The sequence below is a fragment of the Lipotes vexillifer genome, unplaced genomic scaffold, assembly GCF_000442215.2.
Source record: "Lipotes vexillifer unplaced genomic scaffold, Lipotes_vexillifer_v1.1 scaffold343, whole genome shotgun sequence".
Taxonomy (NCBI): domain Eukaryota; kingdom Metazoa; phylum Chordata; class Mammalia; order Artiodactyla; family Lipotidae; genus Lipotes; species Lipotes vexillifer.
In genome coordinates this window covers 526,454-547,580 of record NW_006777506.1, presented here as the reverse complement: position 1 = coordinate 547,580, position 21,127 = coordinate 526,454, and the positions used below count along the sequence as shown (strand labels likewise).

General features: G+C 34.7%; 1 protein-coding gene across 1 annotated transcript in view; it reads right to left on the bottom strand.

The window, feature by feature from the left end:
• Positions 1-21,127, bottom strand: part of SWT1 (SWT1 RNA endoribonuclease homolog) — an 86,085-nt gene that overhangs the window by 33,737 nt on the left and 31,221 nt on the right. The window contains exons 13-15 of the mRNA XM_007451142.1: positions 16,605-16,753; positions 12,764-12,951; positions 9,725-9,856 (exon numbers count right to left, since the gene is read on the bottom strand). Coding sequence (XP_007451204.1) covers positions 9,725-9,856; positions 12,764-12,951; positions 16,605-16,753 — 469 coding nt within the window. The remainder of the gene's footprint in view (positions 1-9,724; positions 9,857-12,763; positions 12,952-16,604; positions 16,754-21,127) is intronic.

Genomic DNA, 21,127 nt, shown 5'->3' with positions numbered 1-21,127 from the left:
TCACCCCTGAGCCCAGGTAAGACACAAACCTGAGATGGAGTGTAGAAATCCATAAGGAGTAGGTGTATGAACAATGGCCCCTTCCTACATCAGTCATTCTGTCACAGAGGTATCTAGGTTGAAGAACTGGCAGTTAAATTTCTGAACATGGAGTTCTATTTTAAGCGACTTTTCAATGGAAAGTTGAAAACACATAGGTATGAAAAATGCATTGGCTCAGGTTATAATAAAATTTCTGTAACTTCTTTGAAAATTTACACATTTATGAAAGAAAATTAATTCCTGATTAAAGGTTCTGAAAATAAGTTGGATTTTCTTTGTTTTGTTTGAGAACAGATGGTTGCTTGTACATTAGGTCCTAAGCCTATATATGTAAAGGAAGCATAACAATTACACCTTAATTGAATGGAACACTAGACTGAAGAATGTTTCTACTTCTATACACAAAATATTTTATAGGATGACATCCACTTCTTGTAATTGTTTACAACTATTTCCAAGCAATCTAGAGGAACTGCTGACTTTTTAAAAATAAGTACAGTAATCTGTAATATTGTGCTCCTATGGTACAGAGGGCACCAAGATACAGAAAATTTCAAAATTCATTAAAAACCCTCTTCTTTTTTGTCCCTCCAGATATTACCACTTTCTCCCCTTTGCTCTTCCAGTCCTTCCAATAGCACTGAAATTAAGTTTGTATATTAAATTTTGTTTGAAATACCTAGAGTGGCTTCTGTTTTCCTGACTCAGCAATGACTGAAAGAGTACTTGTTAACAGAAGTTATTTGGCTTAATTGTGGAGAAACCACTACCACTTCCCTTGATTCTTGGATCTACATTCTGACTAAGGGAGAAACAGCATCATATATAGCATTACCTAGGACAGCACCCTAACTTCATAGGTTACAGCTGGTATGGAAAATAAGTCTTTTACAGTGTTTTACCAAGCCAGTTCCTTAGATTAGTACATGATAAAGCCAGCGAATTCCATGTAACCATAGTTGTACTTCTTTTGCTATAAAATTAGTTTTTTAGCTGTATGGGCTATCAAGACAGTAGCCAACAAATCCCTTAAATCAACAGACGGAGTTACTTACAGAAGCACTGCAGTAAGAGAAGTTAATTCCATATTTAAAAGAGGTGTCTATTCCAGTGAGGACAAATCACTGCCCCCTTCATGATGGAAGGGGTCTGAATCACTGCCACTAGTGGCTTGATGGTACCCTAGGGAATGGTGCCTTATAGACTGCTTAGCATTTGCCTCAGCTGTTGGCAGTTTGGGCTCTCAGCAGTGGTAGCGTCTGGAGCAGCCTTCTAATGGGAAGTCCCACGTTTGAGCTCATGTTATCCAGGCTGCTATTTATTGTCCCTTTGCATATGAGCTTACTGACCAAACACTGGGGTGGCTAGGGGAAGAGGGTGACTGACATCCACAGGACAGCTGATCTCGTCCATTTGACTACTGAGAGTCTCCACTGCAGTGGGTAGTCTTTGATGAGTATTCACATGGGACACAAATACCCTCATACTCTGTGCCCATTACAAGATGCCCATCCACGCATCTCTCCTCTAGACTTTCCTGTCACCAATCCTCAAATTCTGTTTTTTCCAAGTTTCCAAACAAACCAGTAGTCACTGCTTATTAATCAAGGTAGATCTGTTTCCCTGATCATTTCTCCAACTACAGTGAAATTTTAGGTCCCCGGAGATTAGTATTAACTCAGAGTCAGTATCTAGTAACCCCCCAAAAGGTCTGAGTATTTCACTTTTTCTAAGATAGAGTCACCCTAGTAAGTGGATGCAAATCCTTTTAAAGAAGACTGATACATTCTTTATACTACCTTACACTCCAATGCTGTACAAAAGTACTCACACTTTTTCATCTACGTTATCAAGAGTTTAAATAAAATCTGCATAAATTACTATCTTTAATATAAAAATATACTTTTGATGATTTTACTTATTTGTCTTAGCTCAACAATCAAGTTGGGGAAAATATAATAGCTATGTGCTGTCAAAACATAATCTATCTTAATGTTAGCAAAAAAGAAACATTAATTGGAAAATCTACAACTTATAGTTCCAGTTACATTATTACTAATGGTTAAGTATATGTTGATTCTTGAAGGTTTATTATGCCTTACTGACAAGGATTGGCCCATCAAAATGTAACATAATTCCAGGGGTTTCTGATGTATAATAAATGTTTACTGAGTTATCTTCTAGGGAGAAAACATTGTCCTGAGTTGGACTCAACCTTTTATATTACTGGAAACAGCCTTGAGAACATTGATTGCATCACTTCTCACTATGGGCAGATGGTTGGTCTACTACAGTGTTAAAAGTTCTTTAGAGGCACAAGAAGATATTTCTCAAAATAGATGAGACTAATCCTAGAGTCTAGGGTACACTCTAACATTAAACCTTTTGTACAACTACTCTGTAAGAAGAAATTAGAACTGATCATCTGGTTTTATCCATGTATTTATTATATACTTATTATTTAAGTTAAAATTATTATGATAGAGCCCTTGTTGAGCACCTTTGATCCCCCCACCCCATTTCATTTATTTTACTGATGTCTAACTCCACTGATTTAGTCAGTCATTCACCCCATCTGCTTCTCTGAAAAATGTAGTGTTTGGTAGTTTTAGAATTTCTTAGGGTGACTTAATAGCAGGGATAGCAGGGAATTTTAGTTAAATTATCAGATCAATAAATCATTAGGCAGAAATAACCAGCTACAAAGGAAAAATTTTAAAGTATTGATTTTAAATAAAAACAACTCTATAAACAAAGTAAAATATTTGTCATCTTCAAGAAGTAATCTTCATTTATATTTGATTATTTGATTCTGGTGTGATCAAGAAGCTTATGATGGGAAATATTTAACTCCATCACCAAAACTGGATTTTACTGACTAAAACAAAAGAACACCAACACTTAGAAATGCTTTAGGGGTAGCAGGAATAACTGGCATCAGAACGCAGATATTTAGGATAAAAATGAAGGTCCTTATTTCCTATTCTTGAATTACAAATGCTAGGAAGCATAGATAAGAGCTTCAAATGTATAAAATGAAATCTAGTTATTCTAAAACGTAAGTCATGTGTGATCTATTACCTTCAGTAGCATTAAAGAGGAATGTTAAAAAAATATCAGCTGTGTTGGATAATTCAGTCAGATTAATATGTGGATGCCTAATATTTTTCGGCTAATTTAATATAAATTTTACTATGTATTACATACATTTGATATAAATGTTATGTTAAAGCTGTGTTTATCAAACTGTAATATAGATACCATAAAAAGCTTTTATTGTCTATATTTTATATACATTATATGTCTTATATAAGAAACACCTGCTTATATTCCTTAAGTCTCAATCACTTCCATTACATCTCATCTTTCCTTCTACTAACCCTAATTTAGATAGTTGATATAGAGAGATCAGAATTAAGCAATTAAGGATAACATGGGACCACAGGAGCCATGTGGGCAAATTACTGGAGGCTCCATCATCTGTTCTAGACATAAATACCTTTTTTATCTCCTCAATCTCTTTGTTCCAGTCTTTCTCCTTCCTCTCCCATTGCGGAGCACAGGCTCCGGATGCGCAGGCTCAGCGGCCATGGCTCACGGGCCCAGCCGCTCTGCGGGATGTGGGATCTTCCCGGACTGGGGCACAAACCTGTGTCCCCTGCATCGGCAGGCGGACTCTCAACCACTGCACCACCAGGGAAGCCCCCTCCTGATTTTCTTATTCTTTACCCTTTCATAGCTTGCGCTTCTCTCTTCTGTATCTTTTTTGGAACCTCTATATTACCTATTGATCTAATGTCATAATGTAGTACTATTAGCAGCATTCAGCGCTACAAGAAGTTGCCCTCCACCAGATAGACTATAAAAGACTCATTCAACCATTCAACACACCTCCCCTGCTTTTTTTTTTTTTAACCATCTGCTATGCATCATACAGGTATAAATCTAGGTATAGAAAAGTAAAATGAAGAAAAGTAAGCAAAGTTCCTGCCCTGAAAGTGGTCAAAGTCTTAGGGAGCTGATTATGAAATAAATTATGAAAAAGGTCTAAAATGATGGCATGGAGGGTGAAGCAACTAAACCTTTTCATTTTAAAATAAAAGGTTGTATTATTTTCTCTTACTCAACATAGTGACTGATATATAGGACATGGGGTATATGAAAAATCTGATAAAGAGATGCAGTGATATCTGTGGAAACCCTAATGGGGGAGGGAAGGTGAAGTCTAATTATCTAAGGGTAGAAAGGCCAAGCCTCAAAGAAAGTAGGTCAGACCTAAACATGGATAAACCTCTCTAACCTAGACAAGGAAAATTTTTTATCAACGGCTGAACATCTTGCACACTGCAATGAGTCAAGATGCTAAAAAGCCACTAATTTTAACGTCTTTATTTTCTATGTCTTTCATAAAAACTTTTGTTTCAACAATTAACTTAATCTATAAAACAGCCTAGAGTGTTATCTTTGTGTCAACCGAAGGATGACCGTCCCTAAATAACCTTTCTAAAATCTCAAGAGGTCAGCTATCAAAACATACAATATTAAGTTAATATTCTCTCAAATGTGAACTCCACACTCTTTGAAGCTACTAAATCATTAGTAGATATAAAAAACTGCTGATTGTAGCATTCCTTTTCCCAGGAATTATGTATGGTTATACCAGTTTATGTTAAAATGGGGTAAGAGAGTAATAGGAAAATTCTTTCTTTTGAGACTTAATAAGAATTTATATATGTAAATAACACACACACATGTAAAAATCCCCAGTTTCGTGATTATAATTGTTTTGTTTTAGAAAACCAGCTCTATAAGGTATTTCAAACCAAAGCCACAGGAATGTAACAGAGCTTACAAAGGTTTTGAAGATTACTAAAAGCATGTGAAGATGACAAAAATTAATCATCTTCCTTTCCTAAATTCAAGCAGAAGTCTCATTTTCCAACATCACATACTATGATCACAAATGAATGTCCACTCAGAATATGATTGTGTCCAAGGCACCATTTAGCACTCAGTCTATATTTAAAAATAATCAAACCAAATATGACAACTAGAGAAAAAAATCATCTAAGCTTAAGAGATAAAAATTAATTAATTAAACGTGAGATATCCCCTCATATAAAAAAAGTTCCCTCCCCGACAAAATGTGCCAAGTTATTGATAACTCCCCCATAAGATTCAAAATATGAAATTGAGAAAACATCATTTTAACCACTTCATCCAAGGCTACTTGAGCTGGAAATCTAGAGTTCATGAAATTGACACAGAAATACAAAGTTTTACATATTAAACCAAGTGATAAAATGAATATACACACTTAAACATGGTCTAGTTATAGTTTTGGACTCAAATGCTACAATTTGCGTTTTTTTTCTTTTTAATAATTTCAACCTTATTTTATAAAGGTGAAACACACAAACATGATTATAAAACGTAGGCAGACTGCAATTTCCTACCCTCACTCTTCCCCTTTCCTCTCCTCTGCTTCTAAACCAGGCAGCTCATCATCTACTTCACAGACACAAAAACATACATTCATGGTGGTTGTGAGTATTATCTTTCAGGTTGAAGCTGCACACATTTATAGTATGCCTCAGATTTGGATTACATGACCTGTTCAGTTAACTTTGTAGATACGTCAATCTAAGCACAAGACATTTAATGCTTTTTGATTAACGTACAAGTAGAAGTTTTCTTAGTTTTAGAATTTGCCATATGACTCTCCGATTAATTTTTCACTCCAAATGAAGCTTTATAATCTTTATATACTAAGCAAAAGGTTTTTGTGATCTTGAGAGTAACTTGATCAATCTAGACATAAGTTCACTGAAGTATGAGACTAGATTGTACTGCCCTAAAAAATAAATCTTAAAGCACTTTTCTTTACATGGAAAGAGTACTGACTAGTTCACTAGTGTTTAGATAAGAAAACCATTAACAAAAGTGCTCAAATTAATCCTGTATATGTATAAAAGGAAAGATAAGAGAGAAGCAATCTCTAAACCAATAGCAAATAAGTTCACTCTCCTACCCAAGAAGAAAATGTGCAGAAAGTATAGAAATCAGCAATATTCCCATCCCATTTTCAACTTTTACCAAATTAGGTATTCTGTTCTTAATTGTATAACTGTGTGAACAACTGTTACATCAATATTTTCAATCTTAACTTATGACAATCATGTTTAGACCCCTATTAAAACTGAAATAACACACTTTTAAACATTTCAAATTTAACTAAAGAGAAGATAAAGACTAACACTTGTAAATATGTTACAGTTTAAAAAGTATCTTCATACACATCATGTGAAGAAGAGATGAGTATTCTCACTTACTAAGGAAAGAAACTGTAGCTTAGAGAGGGTAGATGACATGCCTGAAGTCAGCTACAATGGGAAAGATCTGAACTAGAAGCCCAAACTCTTAGTTCAACAAACACATTTTCATTCACTTCTTTAACTGAAGGACCCAGTTAACAGGTCATCTATTATTGATTCCTAATGTAACACTATAAATGGTCTGCTATAATAAAAAGAAATAGAGTTGACATATATTCACTGAGCATGCATCTCAAAACTAAATGAAACTATTTCATTTTAGTAAGCGTCCAAAATACTAATGAATTTGTAGTCACTACAAATTTGAGTGTATTTTTCAACGTTTAAAAATCCACTCATAGTTAGCTAACCTCCAATTTTTTAACTGAACTTACTTTAACATGACTGGGTTTTTTTTGCGGTACGAGGGCCTCTCACTGTTGTGGCCTCTCCCGTTGCAGAGCACAGGCTCTGGACGCACAGGCTCAGCGGCCATGGCTCACGGGCCCAGCCGCTCCGCGGCATGTGGGATCTTCCCGGACCGGGGCACAAACCCGTGTCCCCTGCATCAGCAGGTGGACTCTCAACCACTGCGCCACCAGGGAAGCCCTCCTTTAAAGGATTTTAAGACCACATATTCACTTGACAAAACAATATATATTAACTTTTACTACGTTTTTTTCAAATGTCCACTGTTTGAAGGTTTAAAAAAAAACTTGCAATTTTAGTAGTTTCTGTTGATTAATGAATGCTTAAACGGGCAAACTTTTTAATCATAATGCCCTCTGCTGGTAACTCAAGAGGTTCTACTATATTTATTACAGGAGGTTGGATTAATTTCTTTAACTGTGGTCCCCCACCAACTGCATATAAATCTCTTGGAAAGCCTGTTAAAAATACAACTTTCCTCCTCTACAGAATACCTACAGATACTGTGATTTCAGTAAGTCTGGGATAACATCTAGAACTCTTATCTTCCCCAGCAAATAAGCAGAGAATCGCTGGTTTGGTTAGTTATACCAACATCCGACTTTCAAAGCACAATAACTTTATGAAAAGCTCTGGGAAGGCATTATTATGCCTCTTTTATAGATGAAGACTGAGGCTCAAGACAATTTACTCCAGGTCACATTATAAAAAGTAGCAGAACCACTAACATTTTCTTATTCCTGGAAATATGTACACTTACAGGAAAGATTAACAAAACTGAATCAGCCTTAAAATTCAAGTATTTACTTCCTTAGATACAGTTTATGAAAGCAGTACATGCTATACCTTCTCAACCATGACTCCACATGAGACTCACCAGGGGAGTTTATAAAAATGCATACACCCAGGTCCCACCCCCAGAGAATCAGATTGAATAGGTTTAAGGCAGCACCCAGCCATTGTTCTCTTTTTTTCTTTTTTAAGCTCCCAGATGATTAGAATTGGCCACCAGGGCTGAGCACCACTTAGGCCCATGGTGCTCAGCCTTTAGCCTGCACAGAATCACCTGGAGGACACAGACTGCAAGGCCCTACCCTGAGTTTCTGATTCAGGAGGTCTGGTAGAGTTTGAGAATTTGCATTTTTAACAAGTTCCAGGTGGTGATGATGATGCTAGTTCTGTGCCCACACTCTGAGAACACCTGGCTAAGCATAATGGCTAGTGGGTCTCAACACTGCCTACACATTAGAATCACCTGGAGAAATTTTTAAAATCCTGATAGCGAGGCACACCCTCAGACCAATTCCATCAGAATCTCTGGGGTGGGGTCGAGGAAACAATATGTTTAAAGGTTCTAAAATTTAGAAGCTTTCTCTACAGCAAAGTCTATAAAAGCTATTAATGGATGTATAGTGATTTTCTGAGTGGGTAATATAATATGCAATATTTCTGAAGGTTTTGAACCAGAAACATTTCTGTCAAGGCACATAACTGACGGCTCTGGATGTGTGAAATACTAGCCTACAGAATAAAGTGGAAACTGCTTTATGCAGCCTATAAGTCATTCCCCTCCAACCTCGATCCAGTCTCATCTTTTCCCAGACTCTCCCTGGCTCCACTGCCTGTAATCCTATTAAAATATCAATAACTCTTCATTGCAATTATCTGTTTCAATGTGACTGCACTATTTCTACAAGCTCATTGGAGTCAGAGTTTGCATCTCATTTATCTTTGATTCCCCAGAGCTAGCATGATGCCAAGCACAGGCAGTGCTCAATAAACATTTGTTGAGTAATTGAATTCAGACTAATATCCCTACTTTCTGTAGAAAAGGTAATGTGTCAAGCATGGCTTTTATGCAATGTAGCATGTGCAACAGCTTTTACATAGCTAACATCAGAACTGAATATTTCTTCTTCATAGAGCTACTCTTGTTTAATATTGCCTTAAATAAAATAAGAGACTACATGCACTTAGAGATGATACTTGTCTCGGGATCTGTTACATCTTCAATTCATTAGTAACTTAAGAGTGGCAAAACGTTTTGGTAATTTTTTATTCTAAGAATCATATTAGCCAAGTGATCCAAAAAGAGGTACAAATGCTTTGTGCATTAACAACGAGAAGAAGTTTCCAAAAACCCGTAAAGAGAAATGAAAACAAAACCAAAAGCTGCTATTGTTTTAAAAATCCAAGTTTTTAAAACTTGGACATGCTAAAATCAAATCGGTTTTGATTTTGTTTTTTTAATTTATGAAGAACAGTATTCTTCTGTCAGCAAGCTGCATGCCAATTCAGGTCAAGCAACTTTGGTATATAAAGAAAAAATTGCAAGATTAAGCTTAGTATTCTTCAGTGCCACAAAAGAAAACATCTGACTTCACACTACACAGGTGGTATGGTCCATTCTATACTTTTCTGGAACTATATTTTCTATATACGTCACAAATATTTAAAATAATCACATATGTATTAAGTCTCAAAGCATCATAAAACTAGGTTGCTTCTCAAACTTTTTCAGTTTATGGTACTGTGAGACTGTATTGGATGAAATCAATCATGTTTACAAACATTAACATATATTTGTTTTTAAAGGGCAGTGATAATTACCTTAACGCATATTTTTCATTCAACAAGTAATTACTGAGTGCCCGTTATGTGTCAGGCACTATTCTTGTAGCTATAGTTATGCAATAAAGAAAATAAAGTTCCTTATGAAGCATATAATCTGGTCTATTTTTTCCTAGAAAGGAAAAAAGTGGAAACATTCGTGTGGTCCAAATTAGAAACAGGGATTCTTTGCAAGGGAGGGAAAAAAAGTTAAATCTAAAAGCCATTAGTTTATAAAACTTGCTGGAAGTCTCCCAGCAACTCTGAAAAAGCTGATAAACCTAAAAGAAAGATGAAAGTAATAAACTTTAAAATTAGTTAGTATTTACCTCTGAATTCCTTCAAGAATAACCTTAACAGCTTCCATTAACTTTTGAAGATATACAAATGCTTCTTCAAATGATGCTATTTTTGAAGACATCAGAGCTGAATTTGAGCCCAATCTTTGAAACACATCCATGCTAAAATAGAGACAAAAATGCTCATAGGTACACATGCATATTTAGTGTAATTCAAGTATTTCGATTTCTAATGTATAAAATTAGGTAATATTTAAAACTCCTCTCTCATAATGCTAAACTATTTAAATTAGAAATAAAAGACTAACTTGTGAATGTCCAGGCTACCATTCAGGCAAAAGATATGGATCAACAACTATACAGGTCTAATCTAAAGTAGTACTGTAAAAGCTATGTGAATAATGTTTCACTCTAAGAGACCATAAGAGATGGAAGGGAATTAATAATATCAATTTATATTCAAGTCAGTACATAAGTACTGACAGTACTCCTGTACATAAGAATGAAGAAAAAAAATCAGACATCAGATTTAGAGTTTGCTGAAACTGGATGTTATAAGTGCTCATATACTTTACTCTGGTAATTCCAATTTTAGAAATCTATCACATATTAATAATTATTCATAACTGGGTAACAATTAGTAATCACCTAAATGTTCAACAATATTTTAAAAAGTGTTAATAAATAGTAAATTAGCCACCTGATGAAAGACCAAACAACTATTAAAATGATGCTTATGCCATCTATGAAACAGAAAAATTAAGGTATACAAAATGTACTCGAATAATAGCAACCATATAAAAAATCAAAATATATACTGTATGGGCTGAACAGTGTCCCCCCAGAATTCATGTTCACCCACAACCTGAGAATGTGGCCTTATTTAAAATAGGATCTTTGCAATTACTTAAGTTAAAATGAGTCATTCTGGATTAGGGTGGGCACTACCCTATGTGAAGACAAAGGCAGAGAGTGGGGTGATATATCTACAAATACTGCTGGCAGCTACTAGAAGCTAGGAGACAGTCATGGAATAGATTCTCCCTCAGAACCTCCTAAAAGAACCAACTCTGCAGACACCTGGATTTCAGACTTTCTAGCTTCCAGAACTGAGTGAATAGATTTCTGTTATTTTATTTTATTTTTCAATTTTTTAAATTGAAGTATAGTTGATTTACAATGTTGTGTTAATTTCTGCTGTACAGCAGTGATTCAGTTATACATATATGTACATTCTTTTTTTATATTCTTTTCCATTATGGTTTATCATAGGATATTGAATATAGATCTCTGTGCTATATTGCAGGATTCTGTTGTTTACCCATTCTATATATAAAAGCTTACATCTGCTAACCTCAACCTCTTTTAAGGTTGTGCATAGGTGCTCTAATAATAGTTTTATAAAAATTATTTTTTTTATTTTATAAAAATTGTGCATAGAGCCTACCAGATCTTCACATGAGCATCTCTATGTGAAAGGCTCAAACATGAATATGTTGAGAAGTTCTACAGTGACTCTGGTACACAACCAGGCATGGGCAACAATAAAGTAGTCTTTAAAAACTATATACCGATAAAATAATATAAGCGTTTTCCACTTACTGAAGTACTATAATGTAAAGTCTATTATCCAGAAATTACCAAGAACTCTGTAACATCCAACACAAATGTATGTATATTATAGGTCAGTTCTAAGGTACATAAAGTACTCAAACATTTTCTAAATGAAAGGAACATTAAAATATCTTAGATATTGTTTTAAACTACTTTATTTTTTTATTTTTATTTTTTTTTGTGGTACGCGGGCCTCTCACTGTCGTGGCCTCTCCCGTTGCGGAGCACAGGCTCCGGACGCGCAGGCTCAGCGGCCATGGCTCACAGGCCCAGCCGCTCTGCGGCATGTGGGATCTTCCTGGACCGGGGCACGAACCCGTGTCCCCTGCATCGGCAGGCGGACTCGCAACCACTGCGTCACCAGGGAGGCCCTAAACTACTTTATTTTTAAAGTGATCATTTCTGGCATATACAACTTTCTGCTGCAAAAATATCTGATAAGCCACAACATTAAAAATACATTAAGACTGGACAAAACAAACAAAACCTTTGCTTTATATGAAAATACAAAATTTTAAATGTTTTCTTTACCTCATGTCAGATATCGTTATTTCTTTAGGATAACAGACTATATATTTGTTTGAAAAAGACTTTTAATTGTTGTCAAGGACTAAAAATGGGTCCCAAATCTATGACTGATTGAGAATAGATGTTTAAGTGGAGTGCTAATATTACTTTGCTGCTCTTGTAGACAACTAGAACAGATAAATGATCTTAACCCAAAACAACAAACTGGGCCCTAGAGACAAAATCATACTACAAAGCATATAGTAAGATTAACATATTAATTATATAAAGACTATGGGCCTGGGGAGAAGTGTGGAAGGGAGCGTCGGCCTACTTTAAAACCAGTTGTTTTCAATAATTTTTTAAGTTACTCTAGCAGCAGCCTATTTAAAGACTACTCACAAATGGTCTCTATCTTTTCATTTTACCAAGACCATAATACTTCATGTGTATGAAATAAAAGTACTTCTCCGTTTTAAGTAAAAGTATTTATCTTTCTTTTTAAAAAATTTTACATGAATTTTCCCTTATCCAGACTGATGTTTTCTTTACATTATTTTAAATCTGATTAAGGCTTTGTATCCTGCTAATTCGTTTAGCTAATCTTGGCGACTATTCATTGGTTTTGACATATAGGCAATGATTCTCATCAAGGTTTCACATCTGAATCACCTGGAGAGAAGCACTAGTTCAGCTTCACTTCAGTCCTACTGAATCAGCACTTCTTAGAACCTAGGCATATATATTTTTTAAACTCTCCAGATAATTGTGATGTGCACCCCTAGTTAAGCATCACTGTTTCTAAGGGTACAAATTTGACAAAAGGCCCTCTTAAGATAATCTAGTACAAACTATATTGTTAAACTCACAACCCAAACACTAACTATTTAATGAATAAGAGTAATGATGGAAAATCCTAAAACCCAAAAATTCTTGGAAATTTAGTACCTGTTTTGATATATTGTAATCCAAACATTCTCTAGGACAGACCAGATCTCTTGATGCCTGCTGGGTTGGGGAAGATGAGAACCTGAGGAAACGGTGATTTCTTGGTTATTAGATTTCATCAAAGAATTATCTTCTTGCCTTTTACCCGCTGTATTTTTTGAAGGATTTTGCTTAAGTTTTGCCTTGACCTGGGGAAATAAGAATTACATAATATGCAGCTAGTCCTTCACTAGTAAGTGAGAGAAAAAGAATGCTAATTGTTGCTTACAAATGTTCTAGCTTTCTGGGAAGTGCTGATTCTTCTTTGTCCTTGATTATGTATAGAATATTCCCAGAATAGCATCAGAGGTAAAAAAAAATTTCCTTTTCCATTTATATCAAACAATATTTCCAATATACTTATTACAGAGTATAGAAGTAGAATTCTACTTGTAAGGGATGAAGAAGTAAGTGAGCAAAGAAATGGAAACAACTGTTATAGACTGCTCTTTTAAGAAGTTTGGTAGTTGATGGAAGGAGATGGTACAGTAAATAGCATGACCAATTAAAAGTATTTAAGAATAGATCTGAGCATATTTTTAAGCAGGGTAAAAGAGTGATACTACTGGTTCAAGTGATTTTTTTAAAAAATCACTTTGGGGGAAAATATTAACTTAGGTGAAAAATATATCTGATAGAATGGAAAAAAAAGTTTTAACTATGATTTTAACTTGGGTTTTTCGACTTGGCACTACTATAACTTCTTTGTGAACTTAAATAAAATCTCTAGGTTTCCTTTGTTGATAAAAGTAATGATTTCAAAGGTTAGCTTCATGGATTATTCATGGTTTATTAGTTTCATGTTTATCAAATTAAAAAAAAGGAAATTTCCAAAAGTGTAACAGTTAATATTTATTTAGCATTTCTCATGTACAAGAATTTTCTAAGAACTTTACTTATAATTTTCTTAAAACTTTATATATAGATAGAAAGTTAACCATCACAATTACATCTGTGATTATCTATATTTTATAACTGAGGCACAGAAAGGATAAGTAACTCATGCAAGGTCACACAGATGCTAAGAGGCATGAACAAAATTTGACCTTCAGTAGTCTATGAATGGGGTTATAATCTCTCTCCAACTATAAAGAGAATATTTCCCTTTTATTTCTTTCGAGGCAGGAAGAAAATTGCCTGTTTACATTAATTATGAACTTAATAAATACACATGAATGGAAAGACGTATTTTGTTCTGAAATAAATGTGTTTACTCACCACATAGTGCTTTTCCTCAGCTCTCAAACAGTAGTGTATACAACTATGCAAATGGATTGCTTTTTCAAACACTTATATAGCACTTACTATGTGCTAGGCACTAAGTGCTCTACAAATATTAATTTATTTGTCATGAAAGGTCTGAAGCAGTGATTATTATACTCTTTTTACAAAAGAAGGGATTAAGGCTCAGAGAGGTTAAATAACCAGAAGGTAAAAACACAACTAGTCAGCATGGGAAGTCTGAGGCACACAAGCCTAAAGTTTATTAACAAGACTTATTTTAATTATTCTATCTCCTGGAAGAGCAAGTCTTTTTTTTTTATGGTGGTTAAAAGGCTTATAAAAGAAAAAAATATATATCCTTTTCTCCACCCCATCTATACAAAAATCTGGAAAATGATGCTACTTAACTTTCCATTTTTGTTTCTCAGAAGCAAACAAATAATATTTCTCTTTTCCAGATTTTCTACACTTGGTAAATTCAGATACAGGGGGATTTTTTTTATAGTTACTATATTTAGATATCCTATTCCTGGAGGTAATCTACTTCTTGTTGCTCATGTTAGTGACACATGACTAAGTATTCAGGTCACATATCAAATCTAATGTATTCTACAAAACAAAACCCTATTGAAAGTGTATTTTAAAAGCCCAAGCTAAATCACAATGTTCCTGGCTGACTTGGACAATGAATTGTTTCAAACGTGAAAATAAAGCAACACTTGAGAGCTCTAACTGTGGAAACAACACAGGTTGTTTCAAGCAATCAGACTAATGCCAAGTGTTGAGGGAAATGCAATAATGAGGATACTAGATTCTTTGCCACTTGCCTTCTTGAAGCTTACCAATGTGACAACTGGAAAATCAGGATCCAAGAAGAAATAACTTACTAAGTAATAATTCAATATTTTTAAAAGGGGGCAATATTTCTTAGGCATACCATTATGTGATAAACAACACTAAATTTTAACATCACATTTTCATGGTAACTCCCATTGCTAGGTTTCCAATTGATGAAAGAATCTTGATATTCATTAACATTTTTATCTCAGTCAATCCTAATTTTTTTTATTCTCAATAATTTTAATTCAAAAACTGCTAAGCCTGTGAGTATCTTGAACTTTTCATCTTGTTCACCATGTCTGTTTCAGTAAAGATGGGGTTCAGGGCTCAGTTCTGTGAGGGAAAAGGATAACGTATTTTCCCCTACACAGTTCAAGTACAGTACTCAAGCTGCAACTCCTACATTTCCAGGTCCATTCTTCCCTACTAAAGGTTCTAAAAGTCACACTTGCCATAGAAAAATATAACTACTGATGTTTTGGTCATCTTAAACCAAAAGATCATTCACCCCTTAAATCAATTATTTCCTCAAGAATTATCATATATTTCCTATGAGTTTATCAAAAAGATGCTTCTTTCACTGTGTAAGATACTCTCTTAAGCAAGTAAGTTCTTTCCTCACCAACTATGACTAAGTTTAATATCATCTAATCCTTTCATTACTTCATAAGTAGTGGGATCTATGTTAGCAGAAAAAATCACTGAGAAAAACCTGGCCAATAACTTGAAGAAAAAAAGAATATGATATATATATACTAGATGAAAGTACCATTAATAGCCTACCTAGTAATTGTGATGCTGAGTTTTTTGAGCTATTTCGGGCATATAAACGATCCAGAATTTTATAGATTTGAAATTAGAAGACTGTAGAAATACAGTATTACCAGGGACAAAACTCCCATTGTCATTTTAAAGGGGCAAAAAGGCCATCAGTGCTAGGTGGACTGCATAAGACTCACATGAGGAGACTTGTTAAAAAATTGGTAGGTCGATTGGCAAGTTTGAATAGGGTCTGCAGGTTAGATAATTATGTCAATATTAATTTTCTGATTAATTATACTAGTTACATAACATACCCTTAATCTTTAGGATATAAATATATGGAAATATTTAGGGGTAAAGGAGAATGATATCTGCAACATACTCTTAAACAGTTCAGAAAAAATATTTTGGTTAGATAAGTAGACAGGTAGATAGACAGGGAAAACAATAAAGCAAATGTGATAAAATATTAACATTGGGAAATCAGGGTAAAGGATATATATGAGAATTCTTTATATTACTCTTGTAAATTTTTTGTAAGTTTGAAACTATTTCAAAATAAAACATGAAACAAGAACAAAAACATTACTGAGTACCACTGCCAGAAGTTTTATTCAGTAAAATTTGAGAGGGCCTTGGCATCTGCATGTTTAAAAAATTTCCAAAGTATCTTGATGCATGTTGTGATCCACTGGTCAGGAGCACTGAAAAATGAGTAGTCAGCAACAATGCATAGCTTTCTTCTATTCATAAATGAAATAATATAAAATCCCAACAACTGCTGTGACACTGCTTCCACAAGAGGATGTGTTTCATAACTTGTAATAAAGATTGCTTACTCGCCATTCAATTCACTTAATATTTACTTTTAGTATGTTAGAATAAGTTAAAATCTTTTACCTACTGTTGTCTGCCCAATACATTTTTAGAATGCATGTGATTAGCTACTCTAAGTGGCATTCCAAAGGTATCTTACCTCTATAAATGTTTGGAGTAGTTTGTTTACTTGAGCAAAGGCCTGTGGAAGAATACCATCATAATTTGACCTTGTACTGAAAGCATGTAGCAAACTTTTAGAATCCTGAAGCAGCAATTTCACTGTTGTAAAATCCACTGCATTGTTAGCTGGTGACGAAATTAAGAAAAAATATGTAAGAATGAGTATACAACACAAAAATGTTTTTGGAAAACCAATGTAATAATAATTATGAAATTTAAGAAGTTTATGCATTTACACCTATAGGCTACTCCTAATTTATCTCTCTTGTGTAAAAAGCAACAATTAGACTTAGTTTTAGACAAAGTTCTTGGGGTTGATTCTGGTAATCTGTACAGCCTTCCCTCCATATCCACCAGTTCCACATCTATAGATTCAATCAACCATGGATCGAAAATATTTGGCAACAAAGTTCCATCAAATTCCAAAAAGTGAAACCTGAATTTGCTGTGCACTGGCACCTATTTACATAGCATTTACACTGTATTACGTATTACAAATAATCTAGAGATGATTTAAAGTACACAGGAGAATGTGTGTCGGTTATACACAAATACTACACCATTCTATATAAGGGACTTGAGCATTGAGAATTTTGCTATCCTTGAGGGTCCTGGATACTGAGACTATATTCAGATTCCAGAACGTCCCTCAACAAGCTCAACTTCAAAGTAAAAGTAAAATGTGCAACATACTATATATAAAATAGACAAACAACAAGGTCCTACTGTATAGCACAGGGAACTATATTCAATACCCTTTAATAAACCATAATGGAAAAGAATATGAAAAAGAATATGCATATATATATATATATAACTGAATCACTCCGCTATATACCAGAAACTAACACAACATTGTAAATCAACTATACTTCAATTTTAAAAAAGTAAAAGAAAATGAAAGAACATTAAACTCTTCAGAAAAGAGATAATCACCAAACGAGTTAAACTACAGATTTTCAAAACTGAGGTTGTTTGTATACATATTACTGTTGAGGTATCAGAGAGCCACATTTTGGCGGTAAGCACTTAAATTATATGCAGAACCTTTCATAATCAACTCAGTTATCATGTAGTGATTTACCTTCAAACTTCATTACATGAAATGTAATACTAGATTTATTGAAAATGTGTCCTCTCTGGACACAATATAACCTCAGCAAAAAGTAAGCAATTTGGGTAACAGTGAGCTGTGGGCAAGAGACTCTAGTAGAATTTTTTTCCCCCACAAATTAGCAAAGTGAGTTAATCTACAAGTAATAATTTAAAGATATAACAATTTTCTCTCAAGGAACTAAAATCGCCTACATTAAATTCTCAAACCAATTGGGAGAAGTGGTGTCAATAATTTCAGATTCAAAAAGTTATGAATAATGAAGTTGAAAAACTTTCTAATGTCACCAAATTCAGAACAGAAAAAAAATTATTTCTATTATTAAAACAGAATACTACATAATAGATTTTGAAGGCATTTAAAATAACCATGCTACAATGTGTTTGTTTTGTTTTCTTTTAATGCTCACAGCTTCAGAAATTCTGTTATAGTCTGAAACACTGGCATGGTTTTTCACTGGCACTATGAGTTAAAAAAAATAAAGTTTCTCTGTATAACTTACACAACAAGTATTTGCTTGTGAAATATTGAAAGGTTAAGTGAAAATAAAAAATAGATTTTCATAATTAATTACACAAATTCAGAAATTCTAATTTAATGTGATGGTTATAGCCAAGCTTCTGGCTTCCCTTTTATCAAGCAAACAACCAGTGTATCTCCTTACAAAACACTTCTAGTTATTTTATTTATTTATTTTTTTGTGGTACACGGGCCTCTCACTGTTGTGGCCCCTCCCGCTGCGGAGCACAGGTTCCAGACGCGCAGGCTCAGCGGCCATGGCTCACGGGCCCAGCCGCTCTGCGGCATGTGAGATCCTCCCGGACCGGGCACGAACCCGTGGTCCCCTGCATTGGCAGGTGGACTCTCAACCACTGCGCCACCAGGGAAGCCCCTAGTTGTTTTTTAAATCAATGACTAGTTTAAATTCCTGTGGGAAAAGAAGAGATGAGAGATGCTACAGAAGACAGAATGTAGGTAAATCTCCTCAGAAGAAGAAACTGGGCACAACTTCTCTTAAGGGTGCTTCTCCAGTGTAGGCTATGTTTGGTAAGGCTTACATCCTTGAATTAATCATTTGATTTCCGTCTTACAAGAATTCTTTACTAAGATTATGGGCAAAAGTATAATAACAATGATCAATTTAGTACCTAGACACAACATAAAATCTATATAGTTGAAATAATGCTTATATAAGATCAATAATTATTTAGGTTAAAGTTAATAGGGACTAAAAAGTCAGAAAAAGCTACTACTCACCTTCTACACAATTTTCTACAAATTGACCTAAAGATATATGCTTGGCATACTGTAGTTAAACACATGTATAATTCAACAGCTGAGGGTACTATTAAAAGATTATAAACAAAATCATAAACTGTGATTTTTTCTAATTCAAAATTATTTTAGAGCAGAAGGCATTTTTATAATTCTATTATGTGTTCTCCACAAGTCAGTAAATATTAGGCATCAGATTCTTTGAGATCAAGGATCAATAAATTATGCACACAATAATCCTCAAAATGAGTTTTTAGCAAAAGGAGCAGTTATTGTCTCTTCAGTTTTCTTGTTACTAGAAAGAAATAGTTAGAGCTGCTGACTACTACCTCTAAGCTGTGTGTAAGAGCAAAACAGTGCCCAGCCCTGGAAAAATGGACAAATGGAAGATGGCAACTAGATATCCCATTTTTGAAAATCTTGTTCAAGATCCCATTTTTGAAAATCTTGTTCAAGATGATTTATGGACTTTTTTTTTTTTTTTTACGGTATGAGGGCTTCTCACTGTTGTGGCCTCTCCCGTTGCGGAGCACAGGCTCCAGACGCGCAGGCCCAGCGGCCATGGCTCACGGGCCCAGCCGCTCCATGGCATGCAGGATCTTCCCAGACCGGGGCACGAACCCGTGTCCCCTGTATCGGCAGGCGGACTCTCAACCACTGCGCCACCAGGGAAGCCCTATGGACTTTCTCTTTTGATAGAACCAACTAAATTATGCCCCTAGTAAAAGATATGGACAATGTCTCTATATATCTTGTAAAAATGCTTTGGAGACATGTCCAGTATGTCATTCCATATATATATTCCTTATATAATAATACCCCAATAAATATTTTCCATAGTTAAAGATCAATGCCTGGAAAGTGTGTCTTTTTTAAAAAAATCAGTAGCTTTTAAAAATAGATATTCATAAAAATAGATATTCATATATATGTCATAAGGTATTGACTTACATCTTATGACTTATTGCATATATAAGTCATAAGGTATTGACTAGGCACTTTAAATTCCCTGGGGAAGTTTTTAAAGATATAAAATGTTTTCAAAGAGTTTATACTTGAGGAGAGAGAGAGAACTGGCATACCCCTCCATAGAATGTTTTTGTTTTATCTTAGTTTCCAGGAAGCTTAGTGTCAAAATCTGTGTTCAATTATTTTCACATGTCTTATAGTAAAACTATCTTTCTTATTCTTCATTACCTGGCTCTTGTACCTTAAAGCCTAGCTTAAAACCTCCTGAACTCAGGTGGTCATGTAAAGGCTCACAAATACCCAGTTATTTTTTTAAAAGTAGACAGGATATAACTAATACATATAATAATAAACAGAATAGATCACTTCACGTTAGAAGTTTAAGAAAAGTCAAGAACCAACTGAACATCCTAACAATGGTTATACTTTGCTTTTTAAAGGTATAGCAAGACAAATCTAGTTTTTCACTTTGGACAAATCACTTACCCTCTCAAGTCTTGTTTCCTTAATCATATCAATAAAACACAGACTTTAATAACATTAGACCAGTGCTTTTCACATCTTTTGCTTCTTAGCAGAAAATCTTTTTAAATCATACATGGAATCTCTATATATAAACAAACAAAAGAAAGATGAATGGCTAAAGTTGGGGTTGAGGGCCAAAGGCCCACTATTATCAGGCTCCCCATCAACCTTTCCACCTCCAATCTGTGGCAACTCCAGAGGCACTTCAAGAAGGTTCTGTGCAACATAGTTTAAAAACTACCAACTAAGTGGTTGATTTTAGTCTTGTCTTGGTTCTAAAATTCACTATGCACCAAAGCCAAAGGTTTCCTATTCCTTATCCATGTATTTTAAATAGAAACCTTTGATAAACTATTTTTAAAACTAGTACATGAAATGTAGTCAAAGTTTGTGTGTTGGGCTTCCCTTGTGGCGCAGTGGTTGAGAGTCCGCCTGCCGATACAGGGGACACGGGCTTGTGCCCCGGTCCGGGAAGATCCCACATGCCGCAGAGCGGCTAGGCCCATGAGCCATGGCCGCTGAGCCTGCGTGTCCAGAGCCTGTGCACTGCAATGGGAGATGCCACAACAGTGAGAGGCCTGCGTACTGCAAAAAAAAAAAAAAAAAAAAAAAAAAAA